Source organism: Protopterus annectens, chromosome 8.part0, assembly GCF_019279795.1.
Source record: "Protopterus annectens isolate FY-2018-M chromosome 8.part0, PAN1.0, whole genome shotgun sequence".
Classification (NCBI taxonomy): Eukaryota; Metazoa; Chordata; order Ceratodontiformes; family Protopteridae; genus Protopterus; species Protopterus annectens.
Window position 1 is genome coordinate 488554693 of NC_056741.1, and position 27241 is coordinate 488581933.

General features: G+C 38.4%; 1 protein-coding gene across 1 annotated transcript in view; it reads right to left on the bottom strand.

The window, feature by feature from the left end:
- Positions 1-27241, bottom strand: part of PDZD4 (PDZ domain containing 4) — a 671734-nt gene that overhangs the window by 102978 nt on the left and 541515 nt on the right. Inside the window, exon 6 of the mRNA XM_044080016.1 lies at positions 16969-17079. Coding sequence (XP_043935951.1) covers positions 16969-17079 — 111 coding nt within the window. The remainder of the gene's footprint in view (positions 1-16968; positions 17080-27241) is intronic.

Here is a 27241-nt window from a genome sequence, read left to right on the forward strand (position 1 = left end):
GCAGGTTAACCCTTTACACAGTTTTTTTCTTACAAGCATTGGAACCTATGTCACAATTTACAAGATGTTTTGTTTTAACAAAAAACAGCAACACACACACACACACACACACACACACACACACACACACACACACACACACACACACACACACAACCCAGAATTCCCCCATAACCTGTTAACTTAATACAACAGACAGTACTATGTATATCTTCAAATAATGACGTTTAACCATCCTACTAGGAACATGTGTGCCAAATAGACAGCTAATAACATAGGCTGTAATTAATCTGAAATTGAGGCTATCCCTGCTAAGATACATGTCATTGTTTGTACTCCTGCTTACATTACTTGGTATCTGCTTTTTTTATTTTCCTACTCCAGATGTGAAAACAACATGCTTGGTTTCAGAAATTATTGAAGAAACTAGTGCTCTGTCTTTTACTAACCTGTTAACAGTTTGTGTTTATGGAAACATAAGAGAAAAAAGAAATAGTCTTCTACTACAGCCTGAAAGACAAGCTGAAACATTTATTGCTAAAGGAAAATGTTTCATTATATTTGGTGTTCTCATATTTATTTGTTTCCACTTAGAATTTGCTATTAGAATAAGCCAAGGTTCTTAATTAAGATGTTCATCTATGTTAAAGTAAGATAAAACATATCAGCACTGCATGTATTATGATTGGTGTACTTTAACACCCCATTCCCCACCTTCAAGATTACAGTCCACTAACTTAAACATGTTTTGTCGAGCTTTTCTTCTCTTTTTGCACTGTAATGCCTACATTTCTTAATACCAAAAAGAAGAAAGAGAAGAGAAAAAAGAAACAATGCATCTATTCACATTGGTAATTCTATCACATACAAGAACAAATAAAAATATTTCACTATAAAATATGCAATTCATATTGTGAAAAGTTTCATAGAAATACTGTTAAGAACAGACATTGTTTTAACTACAATTACTTTTTTCCTGATTCATCTATTTCCCTCAGGGTCCTTCCAAACATTAGTGACATGAAGACGGCATATTCTTTTCAGTTCACCACAAGTTTATCAAAGTCAGCAAAAGTCCATTCTTTCCACTTATTGTTATGCAGCCATATTTCAAAAAATACACATAAGGCTTTGCAGTCTCAGATTTTTTTCTAATTTCCATGTTGCTGGTTTTCTTCCTGTTCATCTTCATCTCCTAACTTCAGATTCCAATTCAGTTCCAAGGTACTCCCAACTATTCTGGTCAGCTCCATTGATTTTCTCTGTCTCTCATGCATTTCTCTTTGGAACAGGGGGGAAAGGTTTCATTGACAAAGTCTCTCTGTGTACTTTACCAGAAGAATGAGAATTGGAGTCCCCTTCTGCTTTATGGATGAATTTTTTGTTGGACACACTTTTGCATTTCCTTTTTAGCCTGTTCTGCATCAAAAAATTACTTTGATCCTTCAGTAAAAAAATTTTGAAGACAGCTGGATACAGCAGCTTGAATCTCACACCTGCCTCAACATTCCCCCATTACTGGAATAAAATGTTTCTCTTTTGTCTGGTATACAGTGAATAATCATTTTCCACAAACACTCTACTGTCCCTAACTTTTAATACATTGCGCTTTTGCCAAGGTTTTGTCAGGGTTAACTCTTTCTGCCGGTTGGTTTGCATCTTTATAATAAATGTCTTGGCTGCTTTCTCATGGCCAGATTGGGAGCATACACATAGTGTGCCATTTCAATTAACAGTTCCTGCTGTGGAATACCAGTCCATTTGCGTATTTGTGCTTTCATAAAATCAATACAGTCTGTTCTTTCTAGTTTCTCTAGTACAGCATACAGTCTCAGATTCTCCCAACGTGCTCTGTCCACTAATTCTACAATTTTTTTAAACATCTCCCCTTGAGCGGTCTCATACTCAGCCAGCCTTTTCTTTATTTTGATCTCTGATTTTTGCAGTTTTAACATGTCATCTGAATATCTGCTTAAATCTTCTTCTATTTTTTCCAACCTTTTGTTATTTGAATTTATATACTTCTTCAGTGTTTCATTTATTTTAATCAGCTCTGAGCACATTGACTTATTTTTTCCTCTAGATTACTGAAAGCCATGTCTTGCACCAAGGCTGGAGCTTGAACTGTCTTTTGCTGAATAGCTGCAGGATTTTCACAGTCACTTTTTTCTCTTCACTTTTTCTAGTTCATTTTCTTTCAGACTCTCTTTTAATTTCTTCTTTGCTGGCATACAGAGAGTGTACTTACTATCCAGTAATGGAATTTTACTCAAACTGAGAATATCAGTGACTTGTTTCTCACTTTCTGTTTTCATAATAAGAAATCTAAAGTTGAGGTGTTGATCAGTGTACAGCCATCTTGGAAGTCAAAGGCAAGAGTTTTACACTTAATATGTCCAACTTAGGTGTGCGGCATGGAAATTATATTTGAAATTGAAATCAAGCATATTTAGCCATTTTAGTACTTCAGGTATGCAATACTTTTGAAATAGAAAGAGGGAAATTGCTTTGTGCAGGGGGCAAAGAGTATTGCCTTTGTGTCATTGGAGAATAAAGATAAGTTGCTTGTAGAGGTGTGGTTATGAATGTTGTTTACCATGTCTTTATTATGAAGTTTGCCTTTGGAAATTTTGGAGATAACTTGTTCACAGAAATGCTTTTCACTGTTTGTCAGAAATGCTTTGATTGGCCAATGTGGGTGTGTTGTAACAGTCTAGTGTAAGTTGTCTAAGGGGTGTTGATAAGAAGCACCATTTCTTATACTCTTGTACTTTTATAATGCGCATTATTGCATGAATCAAATTTCCATAATCTCCTGGCTTTATCTGTTAGTTTGATTTTCTCATTAAGCTCATTAGAAACTAACTTGCCCTAACTTTTGTGAGGGGGGATTTAGCCTCTCCTGGAAGGTGATTAACAAATTGTAGAATGTTAATATATCTAAGGTGAAATCTGTATAACTGTATAATGGAATTTAGTTGATGAGCTCCACTTTGGTTGCAAGCATATGTTGTGATTTATCTTTGATATTTTTAGAGACAATTGCTTCCAAAGGTACTTAGCTGTCTTTTAGGAAGCAGTAAGCAATAAATGGGTGGTGACCACTAAACATGTGAGGAAGCACAAGCAGTAACTTGGCTTTATCAGACTTGCTGGTGTGGATGCTATTGAGTATTTTAAAATGTTTTATGATTAGGTAAAATATTGTGACCTTCGTTTTGTTACTATCTGAGTAGGGTGGTAGAAAACAGCTAACCTGTTAAGGGTATTTCTTTGAGGTCCAGCTTAATTTGTATTGGTTTGACTGATGGTAATACATTTGTGTTTACTGTCAAGTCCGTACATTGCCTATTGCCCAAGTAAACCTGCACTAAATACAATTTAGGTCTTTAACAGAGGTGCATCAGCATTAGTTATGAGGTTCGGAAGAAGATGAGAAGAATTATCAGTAAAGATAGTTATTCCTCCCCCTGTTTGATGTTTAAAGGCTTGTTATCAGCCAGGAGAACATTTTTGCTGAATGTAGTTGGGGGTTATAGAGTCATCTTGAACTAACTTTCAACAATGGTGATAATTCTGGGTTGGTTACATGTATTGCAGAATTTAAACTGAAAAAAAAAATATTGTTCAAGCTGTGGGTATTTTGGTAGAATATTACAATAATTTTACTGAGTTAGGAAGAAGGCAGATAGTGGTGATTGGTAGGGAACAGGGGGCATGCGTTAAGCTCTACATAACCATCTTGAAGGCTAAATATTGAAATAAGTGCTATAAGACATTTTGTAGCTTTTAGACATAGTCATAGGACCTTTAATGTTTAGTAAAAAGGTGTGTCACAGAGACAGTAGCTAAGGAATGCTTTGGCCACCAAGTGAGGAGTGTAACAAAGAACCTCAAAACAGTTAGCTGTTCTGTGCAGTTAGTATTCCTACAAAATCCTACAAAAGGGCCTCACTGAGACAGATGCCTGGTGTCAAGGCCATGGCCTCCAGCTCAATGCCAAAAAGTGCATTGTCATCCCCTTTGGTAAAAACACTGTACCCATGAACTACAACATAAGCGGTAGTACACCTAACACCGAAAGTGTGATAAGAGACCTTGGGACACAGGTGGACAATAGTCTCTCCTTTGATAATCACATTGCCACAGTAGTCAGGAAATCCTTCTATGTGGCACACCTCATCACAAAAGGTTACTCATCCAGAAAAAAAGAGGTCATTGTTCCCCTCTACTCATCACTCATTAAACCCATTATAGAGTACAATGACCCTTTTGGTATGTCCCTCACAAGACATCTACAACAACTGGAAAGGCCACAGAAATACCTCACAGAGAGGATTACCAGCCTCAAACAATGCCCTACGCAAACTGTCTCAAAAAACTCCAGCTTTACTCTGTCGCATATCGTCTACTCAGAGGTGATCTCTGCCTAACATACAAAGCTATGTCAAACCCAGAGCTACTGGACATGCTCCACTTAAAGAAACCCCAATCCCTCCAAGCTACAGACTCTAGGGACCTAAACCTTGTCACCACAATAAACAGAGCATGCCGGAGGGATAGATTCCTGCCCCAGAGACTTCCCATACTCTGAAATAAACTACCTATCTATATTAAACAAAGCTCCTCATTAGCACTCTTCAAGAAAAATCTTGATGATTGGATGGAAAATAGGAAATTCACCTGGGGATCACTTCTGTGGCTCTGCACGACAGTGGCACAGGAAAGTAATTTTCTTGGGTGGCAAAAGCCAGGGTACCTTTTTGGCTGGGCTTGTATAGGCCCTAGGGTCGATAGCCCAGTACCTACCTATGAACCTATGAACCTAGTGTGAAAGAAAGGTAAAAGATGGATATTTCTAAGGTAGCCCAAAGCAACAGAACTTAGTAAAATGAGAACCCAAATGGCTGACATTACTGATTATTGTTTTTAAGTAGGATAATAAGTTGAAGAGATAATATATTGGAGATACGATCAAAATTAATGTGAGTGTGACTGGTATAGTAACTTATGGAGCTACTGCAAGGGAGATTAGATAGACTGAGGTGATTTTAGAGATGGAATGATTGCAATGAGAAGATTAGTAAGAGAGAAGGAATTAAAATTGTGGACTGTAGCAAATGAGACAGGCTGAAGTGGGTGGAGAAATGGGGGGAGGACTTAAGAGAAGAGCTAGACTGGGGGAGGAAATGTGATAGGTAAAAAATAAAATAAAAGTAGGTGAGTGGTTTAAGATGAGATGGAAAAGGAGTGATTATAGCTAGAGAGAAGCTGCTAAGGGAAAAGAGGTAAAAAGGGTGGAGATTAGTAACCATATATAAAATGATGTGGAATAATTGGAACTGGATGGAGGGTAGGGGAGTGTAACACCAATGACAATAACAAGGATATGCAGAGTGTGGTTTACCCATGTAATTACTGGCTTCCAAAAACAGTCAGAGAAACTCACTATCTCCTCCAACTATCCCACTGATGCAGAATGCACACAAGTAAAGAGTGTCTGTCAATAACATAGCCTAATATATTAAAGTGCAATATACTCTGAGATATTTAGGTATAATTTTCAGCCATACACAATCAGATATGTTCAATACTAACATAGCTAAAACTTGGACAAGTATAGTAGGTAACACTAACAAATGGGAAAAGCTTAAACTCTTTACCTTATCAAAAGTCTCAGTTGTCAAAATGAACATATGGCCTAAGCTCCTATACCATCTGAATGCCACTTTCATGAAAATTCCAGTTACCTTCTTCAACAAGATAAAAGGTTGACTAGCAAAATTTATATGGCACCCAAAAAGTACAAGAATTAGCTACAATAAATTAATACCCCCAAAAGAAAAAGGAGATCTAAGCCGTCCTGATTTTCAACTGTTCTACGGAATTATTAATGCTAGTCACATCATGCAAATAGTTAACTATGGCCCAATAGGTAATGGATGGTGCCCAATATGGATTAAATTATTCCACCAAAACATCATGACATCTAAAATTAACCCAAAAACGATTTCCTTCATTAATCAAGAAACTCTTAAGACTTCAAATATTCATCCAATTTTAATTAATAAATCTAAAATTTTCAAGAAATTACTGATATCAATAAATCTAAAAGACACAATTATTCTTCTACAACCAATTCATAACAACCCTGATATAAAACTAGCAAACTCTATGGTAAACTTGGATAAATACCCATTAATAAAAAACATATATACAGTATGGCATTTTTACCAAGTACAAAACCTCTCATTGGAAAACATCAAGAACCTGATTAGAGCAAGCAATTATTATAAGGGGATAATTAAACAAATCTTATACTTAGGAATATACCAAATATATCATTGTAAATGAGCAAGATATCAAACTAGCACAACAAATCCAAAAAATGCGTTTATACAAAAAGAAAGTGATCTCAAATACATATAAATTAATAGTAAAAATTAAATATCAAAATACAATACTGTTTTCAAAGTTCTGGGAAGGAAAATGTAGTATCATATCAGACAATCAGAAGGAATTAGCTATTAGAAATACTATGAAACTGATGCCGTATAAAAAATTAATTTACACCCAGATCATGATCTTCAATAATGCATATCATATACCTGTACACCTTAACAAATTCAAACCATCTAAGTCACCCTCATCATACACCTGTAGACCGTAACAAATTCAATCCATCTAAGTCACCCTTATCATACACCTGTGCACCTTAACAAATTCAATCCATCTAAGTCACCCTGTTGTCCTTTTTGCCCTAATAAAGAGGCTGACATCCTCCACATTTTCTGGAGCTGCAAACCAGTTTATAAACTATGGTGCTCGCTAAAACTTCTCTTAGAGAAATCAGGTTATTTAAAATTCACTTTGTCCTTGGAGGCAACAATACTGCATATATTCAAAAGTAAGAATGATAGTTTCTCCAAGCACATAACAATAAACTATGTACTTTATTAAAATGTTATATAGCAAAAAACTGGTTGGACAGATCCAAACTATCCTGGTCAGAATACAAGAACATGGCCAAAAAACATATTTTGGCTAAGAAGCTTTATACAAAAAGCCAAAAGAACCAAACATATTATCAGAACTACTGCAAAGCATTAATTGATATTTTATCATAAATGGCAAACAATGTTAATTACACATAGATAGTAAATACAACTCTGAGTTGAGAGTACTAACACCACTAAGGTAACATTCCTGTACATATGTATATAGAGTATAGTAGAGTAGACTGTTAACATTCGGTAGGTTGTTGTGCCTCCAGTTATACTCTCATTTGTAACCAGAACATACACGTGAACTGTTATAATATAACAATGTTCTGACTGTGACATAACATAGCACAGCTTCATAGTAATCCAAAGTGTAATCTTAGCTTGTTTGTATTTCTGTTGTTGAAATGTGTAATACCTAGTTAACTAACTTACTAAATGTTAAGCACTGTGTAACATCAACTGTTTCATATGTTTTATGACCTGTTACTCTTTCTATTTTGCATTCTATATAAGAAAAATACTCAATAAAAAGATATTCGATAAAAAAATAACTCAGCCTAATAGAATATAGAACATTAAACTAATACTGCCAAATGAGGTAGGGTGGGGAAAGTGGCAACAGTAAAAGCACCCTAAACACCAGGGAATTAAACCAGTAGTGAACTAAATCGGGTGACCTGGAGAAGACACCTATAGCAGAAGAGGCAAAATGTTGAGTGCACAGAATGTGGCTGGGGCATCCTAGGTCTTTCTTACACAGAGAGCAGTTGACAAAGTTGCAGGTGCTAGATTCTCCATTTTACTAATATTCATGTACTTACTGAATCAGTGACACCACAGACACCACTATAATATTGTGCTCTGCAGGGCCCTTGACTAGCATCCCTAAAATAGCAAGTCATGCAAGATGACAAAATAGTTAATACTAGACTTCTAAGAAACCTGTTAATGCATTAGTAGCAAAAATAAAATAAAATTGAAAAACAAAACCCACAGAGAAGTAATGTAGTCCTTAGAACCTTTTTTTTCTTACAAAACATACAATGCTGTGTACACTAAATCAATTACAACTGAAAAGAGTTCATTTATATTATAAATAATTATAGTAATGTATGTAGTTTAGTGATTTGGCTTGTTGGCCTAAAGCCTCTCTAAACTTGCCAATAAAACAATAAGTTTTAGTTTACAAAGTTTAATAACTTTCTAGGACAGTATCACATTTATTTATTTTATTGGTGTCAGAATATTTCAAAGACTGATGCACAACATTCACTAACCACCAAGGCCTTATCCTGTTAAAATATATGGGAATTTGAAAACTGAAAGAAAAATATGTCTTAACTGTTGGAAGGTCTTCTAAAACAGGCCAGAAATCACAATAATCTTTCCATTGATTGACAGCCTTTTATGCCTCTTTTTACATCTGACCAGTATAAGTGGTCCTACGAAAGTAGCATAGATGTGGGCATCAGGTGGGCTATAGACTTCCTGCCAGAAGGGCAAGCAAGCCAGCCAGCTTCAAATTCGATCCCTCCCTATCCTCATTGGCTTTTGTGGTCTTGCTGAACCAATCACAGTCAGGATCAAAACTGCATGTGGCAAGCAGTGTTAGCTGTAAGTTTGTGAAATAGTTAAAAAAAAAATGGTGAGCAGATAGAAGTTTTGTTTCATTCACATCCTTGGGGGGGGGGGTGGGGGGAGTGGCTAACACAGGCCACAGTCACTAGAAATCAGAACTGATATGGAAATGATTTCATTTGTTTCTGTTACCTAGTGGTGCTATTTCAGCAGGTATTTCAGAAGTGGCATACTGCACATACTGAATATATTATAACACAAAGAGCAGAGGTTATCAAAATATTATGCATATAGAGTGAATTAGAGAATATATAATAAGTTGTGTGTGCATTACACTTGTGTGTATTATAATTTATTGGCAGGCTTTTAGAATATGTTTTATATTCTGGACTTTACATCAGGGTATTTAAGAAAGCAGAAATGTCCTAAAAGAAGAAAAGAAAAGTATCAAACCTACCATACCAACTGGAACATGCTGACCCAAGCACAGCTGTAGGCCATATTTTAATGTTTGTCATTTTTGCAGTTTTAATGAGTTAATTTACTGATACTGAAGTTATGAGAACAACTATTATAAAAGAGAAAAAAAATAAGAAATCACATTTTGGATTTCGTTGTAGATAAAAACTCTTGTAAAGTGGATTCTGGGAAATATAACCTGCAGAGTATAGAAAGCAGTATATATGTAAGTATATGTATATATATATATATATATATATATATATATATATATGCTAATGCCACTCATCATTTCTTCTTTCCATGTCACCTCTGCATAATTTAATTCATCCTGCATGCACACTCAGTGTAAAAGTTTCAGTTTAATTAAAACAGTAGAATACTACTAAATTAATTATCATGTCTACTCATTATACATTTCCTTGACTATTGTCTTAAGTGTGGTATTAACTATTTCTCTAGAACATCTGCTGACATGTCTAGCAACTGAAAGACAAGCAGTGCTCATTTACATACCATGCATGGTGAGGCAAAGTAGGGGCACCAGAGGGTATGGCTCTTTGGCCAAGTTTTGCCTGTTCCAAAGATGGCGGCACCAGAGTGCCTTGCATAATGAGAACTGTTGCAGTAAACTGTTTTACATTTCCTGGTAGACTTTTGTTACATAAGATAATTATCTGATTTGCTCAGAAGTGCTATGAGATTTAGTAGGGGTTCCTATTGAAATGTCAGGACTTGAAATGCCAAGTGCCGAAAAGCCAGGAAAAAAAGAAAGAAAGAAAATACAAGAGAACAGTGATGCCAACCCCCACCCATGTGGGGGGTGCCCCCCTAAACTTATATATGCCAACTCCAAGATCACCATACCTTGGAGAAAAGGGAATAGTCCGAGGAATGGCATCTCAGACTTAATATATGTAAGTCCATTCTTTTGGCTATTCAGTTTCCATATTTTGGGACTCACATTTCAGTTCCCGACATTTCCAATGGATACTCTTTAGCAGTGGTCTGAGCCCAATTCACTATTATATGATGCCATTTCTAGAGATTTTCTAGCCTTCTTCAGACAAGATGACATATTTAAACAGTTTTGTCTTAAAGGCAGAGGAAAAGAATAAGGGATAGTAAAGAATATCTCCACCCTCCAATCTACTTAAACTCACCACAGAAGTATTTTTGCTCCAATATTGTCACCTAGCTGCAGTTTATTCCTCAGAAATCCTTCAACATCTTTCAATTTAGTTTTCATTTCTCTGCTGCAAATCACAATGGTACCATTATTTTTTAATCTATTTGCATCTTGCACTGGATCAAAAAATTGTTTTTTTCTCAGCCTGTTAGTCACCACCTACTGTTTTATACTGTGATACTCTGTCTTGCTCTGGCCAATGAAGTACTATAGGGTGCAGAAGGAAAACTCCTTTCCAATAGCTATTGAACAAATTTTTACATGAAACACAGGGATTAGTTTTACTGTAGCACTTTACAGATTATTATGAACTCTCATTTCAAGCCAGTGAAGTTTTGCTGCTAACAATGCAATTTTATTTTTACTCTTCTACCTCTACCACTAATTATGATGCTGTTTCCACACACCCAGACAGCTCCCTCTTCTAGTATCTCCTTAGCTCTGTTCCAGATAATTCTGGACATTTACCTTCACTGGGCAGGCCCTTGGATTCTCATAAATCCTAGAGCTGAGGAACAAGGATACTATGGGGTGATAGAGAGTGAGTGCTGAGAATCATGGTCAGTCACAGTCCTTAGCCTAGATAAGTGAACCTCAATGAGGCCAGCACATCCATCATCCACTTTTGGTGAACTTCAGAGCTGTAAAGATTCTGGGCTCCACCAGTGGTCACACAGGTAATGGTTTTCCTCAAAGCCTCTCCAGGACAGGAGGACTTGCCATTGTCTGGCTCATCTTCTCCCTTCTGTTCCTACCAGTGGTCCAGGCCCATTCATTATTTCTGGTTGGTAGTGGTGCAGATGGATACCTTGCCTCAGTGCCATCAGTGTGGCCATTTATCCATTTATATTTTTTGTGATTTTGTTTTTTTTTTACCCTGCTGTCTGATGATCATCAGCCCACCCCCTCAGCAATACACCAATTTGTCCACTATCACTGGAGTGCAAATCTGGAAGCAAAAGCCATTATTCCATCAGCCATCAGCGATTGTTTAGCTTTTTACTTCTGACCTTTACCCCCTGTGTGCACTTGGCCAAGAAGTGGGGGGATAGATTGTGCAATGGGCTGAACTTAAAGTCTGTCATCTCACTCTCACAAAGGTTATTCCCTCCAAGCAGCCCTGTCACCTTCAGGAAAGCATGAATGGTAGTTTCTCCAGTCTCCACCAGGAAATTCTACCAAATGAATGTGCCACAGAGTACATGTTACCCTGTCTACCTACCCAGGAGGTATGAAGAGGCTTTGCCCTTCATGCTTCCCCTTCTAGTCTGGGTCGCTCAGTGCCAGAGCCACCTATCAAATCTTGGTCTTCATGATCACAGTAACAGCTTCATCACTTGTGCCACAGAGCCAGATGTTTTTCATTTCATTTTGTGTGTTATGTGTGTGTGTGTGTGGGGGGGGGGGGGTGAGGAGCATGAGGTGCAGTCTTCTTAGAATTCAGCACTGAATGCAAATAATAAAAAAATGGAATAAGATTTAAATGTACAGCTATTTAAGGAGCTTGCTGTTAGCACTGATCAGAGAATTTTAAAAAAGAAAATCTCTGACACTGTCTCATGAAGTTACTATAAGTCAATGTAGAAACAAACCATGATTTGCTGCATCTAGACTTCACCATATTATAAGGATTATAGGGATGTGAAGCAAATTAAGGAAGAAAGAGTGTCTGAAAAACAAAATAATATAAAGTCTTTTTAATGACATTTTTGGAGTATAACAAATAAAGTAATAATAAACACTTAAAGTTATACTGAGGAATTAATATTGCTCAGAATATGAAGACATTATGAAAAGCATACCTTTTTCCAGATTCTGGGTACAGCTCAGGGGGCACAGTGTGGAGTGGGCATCTAGGCTGAAGAATAACAGGTAGGTGTGTTGCAAAAAAGCATGTGCGTTGTTGCAAGAGAGTATTTGCAGTGGTGTATGGTCAATTACTAAATTACAACTGTAGTCATGCACAATGTTGCTCTTAGGTTCATAGGTTCATAGTAGGTTACTAGGCTAGCAGACCTAGAGCCCTTACAAGCCTAGCTATGTTAATCCCAAGTTGCCCTATCTCTCCTTATTAAGTGAGCATATTTTGCAGAGCTAGTCTATGGTCAATACCGATTCTCCCTGTCCATGAGGGACATGGGTGCCACCCGCGGGGTGAATTTGCAGTCTGCCATCCATTTGTCCAGGTTGGGCTTGAAGAGGATCAGTGAGAAGCTCTGCTTCACATGAACTGGAAGTTTCTTCCAGTGGTGCATCAGTCTCTGGGAGACACATGTCTATCCAGCATGTCAGAGGTTAGGTTTCGATCCCTAGAGTGAGTGACTCTTGTGCCGTTAGATTTGTGTATGTGAAGCATATCCATCAGGGTTGGGTCAGAGACTGCCCTGTAGGCCAGGCACAAGTCTTGTCTTTACATCCTATATGGTACAGAGTTCAGTGACAGGGCTTTTAGTCGATCCACCTAGTCCAAACAGCTCACAGATTCAGTTACTCCTTGTAGACCCACCTTGTCTTGAAGTCACCAGCTGTCCTGGGCTGGATTTGCTACAGGTATTTGGATACAGCAACAAATTAAGGTTGAATGGTTTATTGGTCTTGACATTGTACTTATTAACTGATGCCCGATAATCTTCATGCTTAAGTTATCCTTGGCTACAAATGAACTTTTACCTTTCAGCTTCTTTTTCTTGGGAGTTACAGACACTGGGTACATTTTGCCTTTTGCTTACTCCTGGACAGGAACTAAGTTACTTTGATGTACTGTTTCAGTGACAGTACTGTGTGCCAACATTATGGCTTTTGTCTTTCACGAAGTCTTTGTAACTGCTTCAGTATTTTTTAGGCTTTACTTACTGTCTGGTCTCCATATTTTTATTCAGGCATGGAGCTTCACTCTTGTATCTTTCTTTGGATGAAGCCATACTTGAGAACAAAATGTTTTACCTTCACTGTTCTTTTGAACAGAATACCCGAGATATAGTCTAGACAGACTGAATAAGTATTGCAGGCTGAGGAAACTAAATCAGGTCGTTGAAGCTAAACACACCAGTGTAAAGTGTTCATTCTGTTATCAGAATGGTGTATCATCTTGACTGTTCTACAAGTTGGACTCTCAAGTTTGTTTTCTTGGGTTTTGAACTCACATGGTTATGTGTACGTAATGGATTACCTTTTACTTTGACTTTACTGTTTGAAGTGTTGTGGGATAAAGTATTGAAACTACAGAAGTGATTTATGCATGCACATTTACAATCACTAGTTTGCCATTGAGTAATTTATCTTGTTCAAAGTATTTTCTTGTGAAGCTGCATGGAGTTATGTCTGTACATATTAATTAGACCATCCTTAGCTGTACTATATTGTTTTGAATTAATCTGTACAGTGCATAGAATTAAGCACTTGAATAAACTTGATTTAGTGCACCTACACTCAACTTTTTTGCATAACAGACAGTGTCTGTAGATGCAGATGCTATGCTATTGTATTCACATACCATTAAGGATCCCATTACTGCAGCTTGGTGAATTACTTAGTTTGTATCACTCAACAATAGCTCTTTATTATATTATAACTTGTCAAAAGTATTAAAGTTTTTAATTGTTTTCCCCAAATTATAAAAGTATGTGTTAGAATTGCTTACCATAAAATATTACTCTTAGATAACCATATAAACAGCCTTTCTTCATTACAGCACACTCTATTATAGTTTGCATCAGCAGGTGGCAGTTTGCGTCTAATTTTTAATTAAATTAATTAAATAATTTAATTAAATAATTGCGTCCAAGAAACTATCATTTTAGGTGATTTCAATATTGACTGGCAATCCTGTTCTGGCAACCATCCAACCCATCATGTAAACCTTCATGCCTTCACCCAACTAGTCCAGTCACCAACCAGGATAAATAAAAACTCCAGCAAGCACACTACCCTGGATTGGATACTAGTTAGTAAGAGCCCCGAGTCATATATAACAGGCTGCTTATCAGATAGCCTCAGTGATCACTCCCCAACATTCCTACTCAAAAAATACCTATACCAAGCTAAACCTGTCATCTACCATCAAATACGTAAAAAACTACATTTTAACCCACTCACATTCATCTCATCCCTCAAAGAATGTAACTGGCATCCTCTAAAGTACCTCAGTCTAGATGACGCAGTTGAATTTTTTAATACTACGTTCCTGAGCATCCTTAATTACCATGCCCCCATAAGATTTTCCAGAACCAAAGCACAACCCTCCCCATGGCTACAGAAAACCACTAAGTCAGAAATGAAAAACAGGGATAAAGCCTGGGAGCACTGGCGCAAAACCAAAACCCCCTCAACTAGACAGAAATTCCTAGAACTAAGCAATAGAGTCAAAAAGCTAATAAAACAGGACAAATTCCAATATTACCAGTCTGCCCAAGACTCCTCACAACACAGCCCCAAACAATTCTGGTCCTCCATAAACTCCATCCTCTACCCAGGTAACGTCAGTACCCCTCCTAACATCCCTCACTCCTCAGAAAATATTGCTACCTCATTCAACACACATTTCACCCAAACCATACTATCACTAGCTAAACAACACAAACCCCCACCCCTCCAACCCACACCTTCAACTAGTAATCTCCCCACTGCCTTCTCTTTTTCTCCTGTACCTACCTCCAACTTAAAAAAACTCTTAACTAAACTTAAACCCACCAAATTAGTAGCAGACAACCTCCCAAGTGAATACCTACAAATCGCAGCTGATGCTCTGGCCTACCAAGTATCCATCTTGATTAACCGATCTCTGCTCAGAAAGTTACGTTCCCACACTGTGGAAAGTATCACATATAATTCCCCTCCACAAAGGTGGACCCTCCACAGAACTAACCAATTACCGCCCCATAGCTATTCTCTCTCCACTCTCCAAAATACTAGAGAGATGCATACACTCTCAGGTCTCAGACTACCTCCTTACTAACAACTTCCTTTCCAGTACTCAGCATGGTTTCCGACCAAACCATAGCACCACCACTGCCTTACTCTCCTTTACTAACACTATCCTTCAGCATAAAAACAATGGCTATCTCTCCTCTGCTACTTTCCTAGACCTATCTAAAGCATTTGACATGGTCCCACACAAACAACTTATCTTTGTCCTCAATGACCTATCCTTCTCTCAATCAGTCACCAACTGATTACAGAGTTACCTGTCTGACCACCAACAATCTGTTGTATGGCAGAATGACATATCTCCCCAACTACCTGTCTCCATAGGGTTTCCCCAAGGATCCATCCTTGGACCCCTACTCTTCTCTGTTTACACCAATAATCTAGCCTCTGCCACCAAACATGGCACACTCATACAATACGCAGATGACTCAACCATCATCTGCTCAGCCCAGTCCTTACCCAAACTGCAAAAAGTCACACAAGAAGCCTTTTCCTCTGTTGAAACTTGGTTATCCGATGCCCAGTTAATACTCAACCCAAACAAAATTAAACTACTCATCTGCCAACCCACCAAACATACTCAAAACAACTCTCACTTTAACATCACAACAAAAGACAACACCACTATATACCCAACTGAACACACCAAATTGCTAGGAGTAGAAATAGACAATAAACTACAGATTGACATTCACATATCCATGACCATAAAAAAAGTCCACAAAAAACTAGGAGCGTTATACAGAAATAAGCAATTTCTCACCAAAGCAGCAAAGATTTCAATAGCAAATTCCCACCTTATCTCCACCCTACTTTATGGCTCTCCAATATATACCAACCTAAGGCAATGCGATCTAAACAAGCTAGAGACCTGCTACAACAAAATCGCCAAATTCGCCACAGGGGCATCCTACCGTAGTCACCACTGTCTCTCACTTGCTGAACTGGGCTGGCTTGAACTCCCTCACCTCCTTCAGTGGTATCAACTCTCACTCGCCCACAAACTAGTAAACCATCCACTAAATGTCCCATCCCTCCAGAATCTACTCCAACCCTATCGCACCACCAGACCACTAAGATCCAGCAACAAAAATCACTTGCAGATCACTAAAGCCAATAACTCTGCTGGTGAAGCACTGTTCTCTTGCACCATAGCCAAATTATAGAACTCCCTTCCACCCACAATTACCTCCATACCATCATGCACCCACTTCAAAACTTTACTAAAAGTGCACCTAAAAACATGCTGGCTATGCCATTGCAACTCCCACTCTAATATCACCCACCCCATCCAACCACTACCTTTCTTTCCACTCCACTAACTACCTTGATTATAGCAAGCTCAGATGCCCATAAGCCTAGTACTTTTTATACAGCAGGAACTTCTTATTGTAACATTTGTTAATGTCTGTTATGTACTTCACAGATAAAGATTCTAGTTGTCTACTGATGTACTATGTTCTTCATCTGTAAATATGTTGTAAGTAATTGCTATGTTAAACTGTTAATCGCTATGTAATCCAATGTTACTACTGTCTGTTTATTTTAACTGTGGAGTTTTTCTCCCCGGGCCTTCGCTGAAAATGGACATACGTCCAGTTGGACACTCCCGGTCAACAAATGTAAATAAATAAAAAAAATAAAATAAATAATTTCTAACATTAAAAGTTTAACCTATAACCTTTTGCCTTATTCTCTCACCACTAAGGGTGACTTTGGTTTCAGTCACAAATTACCTGCTTTGTTATTAGTACAGTGAAAGATGATCTCCGAGATTCTTACAAGAAGAAAAAGAAGGGTTATATTTTTTACCTCTTGTTGAGATGAGGATTTCAGTCGCAGAGCTCTAAGTTCTTCCTCATTTTCAGACCCAAACTCATCCAGGAGGTCATCTCTGTCACTATCCCTCCACCGTTTGCCCAACTAAGAAAGGTAAAAGTCAATGATAAAAAATTTAGAGAAAGCTTGTTACTTCACTAGAATTTGAGATAAGCATTTTATGCTACAAAATCTACATTTTCATAATATTCAAGAGCTAAAAAATATAAGAAATCAGTATCATGTCCAGTATAGACTGTGTGTGTGTGCGCGCGTGTGTGTGTGTGTGTGTGTGTGTGTGTGTGTGTGTGTGTGTGTGTGTGTGTGTGTGTTCCTGCTACATTATTTTCAATTGTGTGCGAGCTGTGGTTTTATTAAAAGGACGTATTATTGCTTCCGCTGTGTTATTCCTTCTGGATCTGTGGATTATTTTGTTGCTATCGTTGTTAGCTTTGGACAGTGTTCTTGAACTTCTCAGATCTGCCATAATCACTAAGGAACATGTACTAAAGGTGCTCTCCAAGACCAAAAACACTTCCTCCATGGGACCTGATAGTATACCTGGCTGTTTAATAAACATTAGTAAACAAGCCCTGGCAGAGTAACTGCTTAAACTATTTAATCTGACTTCGGCCACTGATTTTGAATAAGAGATTTGGTGTATAGCAATAGTGATGCCTCTCTACAAAGCTGACCCCACCACTGACTTTGGGAATTATGGGTCAATCTGACTGACAAGTATTTGCAAAGTAATAGAATATATTATGACTGACCTAATAGATTATGATATTAAAATCTCATTGGGCTAGACCTGGCTTTTTCAAGGGCAGATCCTGTTTAATGAATCTAGTTAACATCTTTGAAAGGGTAACTCAGGCTACTGACAGCATGTATACTGTCCACACAGTGTACCTTGAACTGGCCCAGGCATTTATAGGTTCATAGGTTCATAGGTTGGTACTAGGCTATCGGCCCTAGGGCCTATACAAGTCTAGCCATAACAATTCTCCTGGATATTTCTTCCCACAATATTTATTTCCTTGGACCCCTGTCAAGCAGGGCGACTGACATGATCCCCGGGGTGAATTTCCTATCTCCCATCCAATCATCAAGGTTCCTTTTGAAGAGGTCCAATGAGGCACTCTGCTTGACATGTATGGGCAGTCTATTCCAGAGTATGAGGAGTCTCTTGGTCAGGAACCTATCCCTCCAGCATGTTTTGTTTACTGTGATGACAAGGTTTAGATCCCTGGAGTATGTGGCTCTGAGGGATTGGGATTTCTTTAAGTGGAGCATGTCCAAAAGCTCAGGGTTTGACATGGCCTTGTATGTTAAGCAGAGATCACCTCTGAGCAGACGATATGTCACAGAGTATAGCTGGAGGTTTTTTAGATGGTCAGCATATGGCATCTGCTTTAGGCCTGAGATTCTTTTAGTGAGGTATTTGTGCGGCCTTTCCATCTGTTGCAGATGTCTTGTGAGGTACACACTAAATGGGGCATTATACTCTGTAATGGGTCTAATGAGGGATGAGTATAGTGGGACAATGACCTCCTTTTTTCTGGATGAAACGCCCTTAGTGATGAGGTGTGCCATATAGAAGGATTTCCTGACTGTTGTGGCGATGTGGTTATCGAAGGTGAGACCACTGTCCACCTGTGTCCCTAAATCTCTCATCACACTTTTGGTGTTTAATGTACTGCCAACTATGTGGTAATTCATTGGTACATGTTTTTTCCCAAAGGGGATAACTATACATTTTTTGGCATTAAGCTTGAGCCCATGGATCTGGCACCAAGCATCTGTTTCTGTAAGGCCCCTTTGTAGAATATCCACATCATTTGGGGATTCAATAATGGCTCCCAGTTTGCAGTCATCTGCAAACTTTGTTAGCCAGAGTTCCTTAGTGATGGCCTGTACTTCAGAGAAGTAGATGCCTAACAAGAGCGGTACCAGGACTGAACCCTGAGGTACTCCACTTGTCACTTGTCTGAAGCTGGATTTGGAGTCGGCTACTTTTACAGTCTGGGTTCTGTCAGTAATCCAGCTGGCAACCCATCGAGTGACGTAGAGATTTATGCCCAGCTTAGTAAGTTTAACTATGATTCCAGAGTGGGGGATGGTGTTGAAGGCCTTGGTGAGGTCCAGATAGGCTGTGTGGACTGCCTTACCCTCGTCCACAGATCTGGAGACTGATTCAAAGAAGTCAATCAAGTTCAGGAGACAAGATCAGCCCTTCACGAACCCAGACTGGGTGGGGCCCAGTGTTTGAAGGTTGCCAGTGTCTTTGTTTATAAGTTCCATGATAATGTGTTCCATGCCCTTGCAGATCAGGCTCGTCATACTGATGGGACAGTAGTTCCTGAGATCCAAGGTGGATCCCTCCTTGTGGAGTGGGATAACTGTAGCTGTGCACCACTCAGTGGCCACAAAGCCTGAGGTGAGGCTTTGTTTAAACATGACACTTAGGTGAGGTGCTAGTTCATTTTGTAGTTCATGTAGTACACAACCCCGGATATCATCTGGTCCCATGGATGCTGTATTCTTAGCTTTGGAGAGTGCGGTTTCCACCTGTGTTGCCATGATTAATGGAATTTGGCAATCTTTTGGTATTGAGATGGGCCCTTTAGGGGTGAAAAGGGGGTGATGTTGGCACTAAATCGATCTGTCAGGATATTGGCAATATCCTTGGGATCAGTATATTTAATGCCATTCTGTTGTAGCTCAGAGCAGATCTGAGCATTGCCATTTAGATTCTTGACCTAACTATATAATGCCTTGTGGTTGTCTTTGGAATCTTTGGCAATTTTATTTTCGTAACTTGCTTTTGAGGATTTTATGAGGGATCTCAGCTTTTTACTGAGGCTGATAAGGGAGTTTTTGGCATCCTTGGATTTTTCTCTTTTCTGCAACAGTTTCTTCCTTCTGTTGTATAGTTTGTTTATGGCAGAGGACCACCAGATTGGCTTCCTTTTTTGGAGGAGAGCATCTTAGTTGTATTTGGGATGGCACGAATCATGCATGAGTGGATGTGCTCATACAGTGCCTTAGTGTAGGATTCAGCAGTTGAACTTTCAGACCCCATCTGCATGTGTGCCATGAAGTTTGTCACTTCTGACTTGAGTAGCATGAAGTTGGCTTTGGAGAAGTTTTTTACAGAGGTTTCCTTACTGGTGGGTGGTGGTGGGATGCGGATGTCAAGGGTGATTTGCTTATGGTCAGACCTTACCAATGAGGGTGTGACCACTGGTGTGGAGCATCTATCTCCCATGTTGGTAATGACCAGGTCTAGGATATTGGAGCCCCTGGTGGGACAATGGATTAGTTGATCCAGGGAGTTGGAATTTATGAATTCCAAGAACCGTTGGGAAAAGTTGTTGGTACCCGAGTAGTTTTCTCAGGTAATGGCAGGGTAGTTGAAATCACCCAGTATTAGGGCGTTTGGTTGTATCTTAATATTTTCCAGTATGTTTAGAAAGGTGTAGTGAGAATCTTGGGGCATGGTGGGGGATATGTAGCAAGCTATAATTTGGATTGCAGTCTTACCTAGTGTTAGTTGTACCTAGAGAATTTCAGATGCATTGTGTTGGGCAACTACCCTGGAGGTGTGAATATCCTTGTTGAATATGGACACTCCTCCACCTTTAGAGTTTCGGTCTTGGTTTGGTGGCCAAAAAGTGTGGTAAGAGTTGTAGCCTGGTATTGCAGGGGTGCTCTCTTGAGTCTTGAGCCAGGTCTCAGTTACTGCACAGATATTGATGTTCACCATTTTTTGGAGTGCCTCGAGAGAGTGCATTTTGAGGTGTAGACTTCTAGCATTGAGTAGCATTAACTTCAGATTTTGCATGCTTGTATCTGTTATGGTGGTGGTTTTGTCCTTTGAACCTTGCCTAAAAAAGGCACTATAGGGGTGGCAAGAGATTTAGCCAGTAACCTGAATCCCAGGGGTGACAGATGCAGACTATCTCTGGCAAAGCATCATGGTTTGTCGCTCTTGTCTTCCCAGGCAAACAGATACTGGATCCCCTCTGAATGACACCAGAAGCTTAGCCAATTGTCAATCATTTTGTCCTTATATTGTGGTATCATTCTGGGTGAAGGCAGGATGATACTCAGGGCTATGGTCATACCTGCCTGGGCCTCATGATCTGAGAGCTGTTCCATGTCTCTTTTCATGTAGTCCTGGGAGGTATGTATCAAGTCATTCACTCCAACATAGACAATGACAGAGTCGTATTTGTACTTGTTGTGGAGTGACTTGATTGCATGCGTTATGTGGCAGATCCTGGCACCCGACAGGCAACTGCAATTCTCTCCATGTTCAGCCTGGTGAGTGGGACATCAGTGTGCCTGACTATAGAGTCACCTATGACTAAAGTGTTGAGTACATTGTCTTTCCTTAGGGGCTGTTGTTGGGAGGCACACTGGTGTTGTGAGCTATGTGTCACTTTGGTTATGACTGGTGTTTGTTTGCAGTTCAGCTTCAGAAGTCCTTGTTGCTTGGGCAGGTTAATGTTAAGGGCCTCCACATATGTGGGTTTAGTGTTGCTATGTGTGGGTGTTGATGGTGTGGGTTTTGAAGAGCTATGTGTTGCTTGAGGTGTAGTGCAAGTGTTAACCTTCTCCTCTTGACTGTCTAGCACAATCATGGCTGGAGTGAGCTTTGCTTCCAGTTTGGCTATGTAAGTGCATCTCTCGCAGGTTTTAGAGTTGGGTGGTAGGAGGAGAGGGTTGTCAGTGTACATGAGGCAGTTGCTGCATTGCCCCAGTATGCCCAGATTCACCAGGTGGACAGGAGAAATCACTGGAAGCTGACCCTTGGACATGCCTGTTTAGGTGCTTTTTTTGTAAAGTACAAGAGCTGTTTTCCTTTACTTTTGCGAGGTACTTTGCAATTATAGGTTTAGTGCCTACGATTAATTTCTCCTTATTAACAAGGAGAGTTGAGTGTTTTGACACCATCCTCCATTCTAGCATAATTAGCAAAGTTAATGCATTACAAATAGATCCCTATGAGGGAAGATGGATACCAAACTGGCTAAAAGACAAAATCCATATGATGCAGGTAGCAGCTGCCTCATCAGAGACCATAATGGTAACCAGTGATGTCTTGCATGCCTCAGTGCTGGGACCTCTTATGTTCAGCATTTATTTTACTGATCACTGGACCAAGAACCAAGACCTCTGGCTGTCCAAGTCTGCAGATGACTGTAAACTAAGAGTCATTGTCAAATCAACCTCTGATGCCCAAAACCTACAGCAATAACTTAAACTCTCAAATAACTAGTGTGTTGAAATCATGATCATCAACCCCCTTTTTCCTCCTTTTTTACATGGAGTTGGGGCATTGTGTTAACTTAATTCAATGTCACACTCCAGCTGTCTTTGACAATCATGCCTGACTATGATGTTATGAGATAGTGCCATCTGTGCCAGGGAGAGTAGACCAGTACATGTATATGTATGCCAGCAGAGGTAGCTGGAGTTTTGCAATGAATTTTATATTATTTGCCCATCACACTTATTTTTCAGATGTTTGAGATAAAAATATATTTGGAAACGTGCTTGTGTTAAAAACAGCATCAACAGTGGGTCCTGCTGGACAGAAAAGAGATATACATATATGTCAGACAGTATTATTACATCTGGTTAAATGTATATGTTTATCTGAGAACCCTGGAAGGGTGGAATGTTTGGAATTGTGTTATAGTTGTCAGATGCTGCTACAGATCTTAGCAAAGCTCTGTGTGTGTATTGTACCAGAATCAGGTGACCAGAGGTGATTTCTTCCTCTAACCAGCATCTTGTTTCTTTTGAACTCTTACAGCAGCACTTTGGAACCTGACAGGAATGATTTCTGACAAGATATATATTTCATACATCCACAAAGACAGAGACAGACATCATCTGGCTTTTGCTGTAATAAGACTCTCAGCAGGCACCAGCTTGCCTTGCTTTAGTATGTAGTCAAAGAACAGTAATTCTTTACTTAGTCAGGGACATTTAGTGAGAATAATACAGTATTGTTTTCTGCTTCTGTGAGAAACTATCCAACTGTATTTTTTATATCTCTGTGGTTGAAACTCTGTTGTTTATGGTATTCAGTATTTTCCAGTTTTCTGTTTTATTATTTATTATTAAATGTTTTAATACCTTTCATTGTGGCTGGTCCCTTAGAGAATACTTTTAATACCTCAAGAGTATTTTTTTTTGTTTTAGTGACACGGCATCCACTCCTGAAAGTGTTGCTGCTTTGGTCACACTCTACCATTTGTATTAGTATTAATTTTACACAGTATAATTGGGTACCCTTTGTAAGAGCTGCAGGGTAGCTGACTGGTGGCAGCATGATTACATCAAAATCTGGGCAGAAAGGGGCACAGCTAGTAAATTGGTGCCAGCTTTTCCCAGGTGTGTGTGTGTGTGTGTGTGTGTGTGTGTGTGTGTGTGTGTGTGTGAAACTCAATATCCAAGTGTGTGTCAGCTACTGGGAATAGGGACACAGACCTCCAAAGTGGTCAGTGTGGAGTTTTGTGTGGGTCTGGATAGAGAAGGAGAGTCCAGCACCAGGTCTATAGTTTGCTCCCTGTGTGCTCTTAAGGGAAATTGTGCTTGGTGCAGGAAGCTGCATCTGAAAATACTATGTGAATCCATCTTTGCTCTTAGTGACTGTCCCTCACTGGAGTCATTGGTGAGGACTGAGTCTCCTTGATAGCTGGCCCAAAGAAGGAACCCATCACACTAACTGTCATAGATCTTCTCTCACACAATCCATCCACCTCTTTGATGGATGCCCTCTTTTCCTCTTGCCTTCTTCCTGTCTGTTCCAAATCTTCTTCACCAGATTGTCTTCTGCTTTTCTACACATGTGCCCAAAACAGTGTAATCTGTTCTGTTTGATCTTTTCTGCAATTGGAGTTACTTTGGCTTCTGCTCTTATGTCCTCATTTCTTCATCTGTCCCACAGTGTGCATCCTAACACCTGTCCCAGGCATTTAATTTCTATCACCTATAGCTTCATCTCCTCTACCTTTACTGCCAAGTTTTCTGTACCATACAGTAGTACCAGTTGCAGCACTGTTTTGTATACCTTACTGTTCAGCTTAATTGGCATTCTTCTGTCATATGGTACACCTGACACTATGCAAGTTGGCTGCAGTCTCTCTAATTCTAGCATTGACATCTTCATTCAGACTTCCCTTCTCCTTAAGCATCCCTCCTAGATACTTGAAGCTGTTAACCTGTTCCACTGTCTTCCATTCTATCCCAATTATCAACTTCTTCTGACTTCCCCAATTTGCTGCCATTGCTACTATCTTATCTGTACTTAGTTTCATTCATGTGCAATTTTGCATTCCATTCCCCTATCTTTTCCTGAAGTTCTTGCTCAGAATTTGTCTGTAATGCCACATCATCTGCATACAGCAACTTTGCTGATCTGTCCCTTCCATCCTGTTTGCTAATGTAGTCCATCACCAGTATGAACAGCAGTGGGTTTAGAGCTGAACCCTGATGTACCCCCACTCCCACTGGGAACCCCTAGGTGAGACCAAACACTGTTTGTTCTTGAGTCTTTGGGGCCTTGTACATAGCCTGTACTAATGTTTCCAGGACTTCAAACCACTGCAGGACTGCCCAAATCAGTTTTCTTGGGACCTTGTCATATACTTTCTCCAAGTCCAGGAATGCCCAAATGAACTCTTTTTCTCATCTTTAGCCTCTTCTCAATTATATGTCTCACTGAAAACATTGAGCCAGTTGTAACAGAAAAGCAAAAAAACACAAACCAGGGTAGAGTATCTTCTCAAAAAGTAATACAATCCAAAATATATGAAGAAGATACACCAGGACAATCGAAGTCAACCAGATAAATTCCAGAAAAGCGATTTATTAAGAACAATAAAAGAGCAGTAAAAAGTAGTAAGCACTTTCACATCTACCAGGACGCTTCACCAGACATAACTATACACTTGATTAAACAGTCTTATATAGTAAAATGTACTCCTAGTGAAAAACAGCTACATAAACATAGCAATAAAGAACTAGTTCATTGGTGCATATAGAACAAATGAATAGTCATGTCACAATTAATAATTAATGAAGTATCAATTTTAAAATGAATAAACAATAAGGAACACTAGTAAATACACATAAAAATATATACATATAAAAATAAATGTTTTATATATATATATATATATATATATATATATATATATATATATATATATACATATATAAAAATATATATACATAAAAATATATATACATAAAAAGTGTGTCCTCTTCTTAAAAATATGTGATATTTCATACAACATTCAAGGGTATATCATATATCAATGTTTAAATGGTCTATCTGCTAGGAAAGGTCTCAAGGAAATTTTATCATTGAGACCATGACCCCTATCTGCTGCTAGCTTAATTATCCATTTCTCTTCCTTTTTCTCTGTATTTTTCTGCAAACACCCTAGTCTCTCTGTATTATAAATATGTTCTAAAACCATAAAATTAAATATATGTGTACTATCTCGTTGTAACACATGATTGGCCAAAGCATTAGTTTCATTTTCCTTGTTGATGGCATAAATATGTTCCCTAATACGCTCCCTTAGTGTTCTGGTAGTCATGCCTACATAAAAACATTGACATTTCTTGCATTGACCTAGATAAATCACATTTCTAGATCTGCAATCTGCATATTTATTAAATTCATATCTTTTACCTGCATCTGGATGTATAAATTCATTTGAATTCTTAATATAACTACATTGATTGCAAGTACGACATGCATGCGTACCTTTTCTCTGGGAAACTAAACCCTCATTCTTGTTTTTTTCGTAACATAATAATCTCTTAAGTTTTTTGTAACATAATAATCTCTTAAGGGAGTAGCGATGGGCACATCATGTGCCAATTCATATGCGAACTTAGTATTGGCATACTGGGAATCCACCTATATTTTAGAACATGCTATTTATTCTAAATACATTAAATGTTATAGAAGATTTGTGGACGATGTATTTCTGATTTGGGGAGGGGATCTTACCACCTTACAGGAATTTATTAGATATGTCAATGGTACCACAACATTTTTAGAGCTAACGAGTACTATATCACAGATAAAAATTGAGTTCTTGGATGTACTACTTAGAAAAGTTAATGGGGGAATTACAACAGAGGTCTATCATAAACCCTGTAGAAGGAATGCTATACTCCATAGAGATAGCATGCACCCTCCGTATATACACAGGAATATTGTCAGGAATCAAGCTGCGCGTTTTTCAAGAATCGCTAGTGATGATTTAGTGTTTACAGAAGCTATAGGGAATAAGGAAAATAAGTTTTTAGACAGAGGTTATCATAAGAAAGACCTTAGTGGATTATATAAGGTAGAACGTAAAGGAATTGATCGACCATACGTTCATAGGAATACGTTTTCAGTCAAGGGTAGATATAATAATGTCAATAATAGGAAAAGGATAGTGATACCTTATACTAATAATAATACTTCTGTTGTGAATATAATTAAGAGGCATTGGAATATTTTACAATTAGATGATGACATTATGAGAATAGTAGGAGATAGACCAGCATTCAGCTATAAGAATACAAAGTCACTTAAGAGATTATTATGTTACGAAAAAAACAAGAATGAGGGTTTAGTTTCCCAAAGAAAAGGTACGCATGCATGTCGTACTTGCAATCAATGTAGTTATATTAAGAATTCGAATTAATTTATATATCCAGATACAGGTAAAAGATATGAATTTAATAAATATGCAGATTGCAGATCTAGAAATGTGATTTATCTAGGTCATTGCAAGAAATGTCAATGTTTTTATGTAGGCATGACTACCAGAACACTAAGGGAGCGTATTAGGGAACATATTTATGCCATCAACAAGGAAAATGAAACCAATGCTTTGGCCAATCATGTGTTACAACGAGATAGTACACATATATTTAATTTTATGGTTTTAGAACATATTTATAATACAGAGAGACTAGGGTGTTTGCGGAAAAATACAGAGAAAAAGGAAGTGAAATGGATAATTAAGCTAGCAGCAGATAGGGGTCATGGTCTCAATGATAAAATTTCCTTGAGACCTTTCCTAGCAGATAGACCATTTAAACATTGATATATGATATACCCTTGAATGTTATATGAAATATCACATATTTTTAAGAAGAGGACACACTTTTTATGTATATATATTTTATGTATATATATTTTTATATATGTATATATTTATATATATATATATAT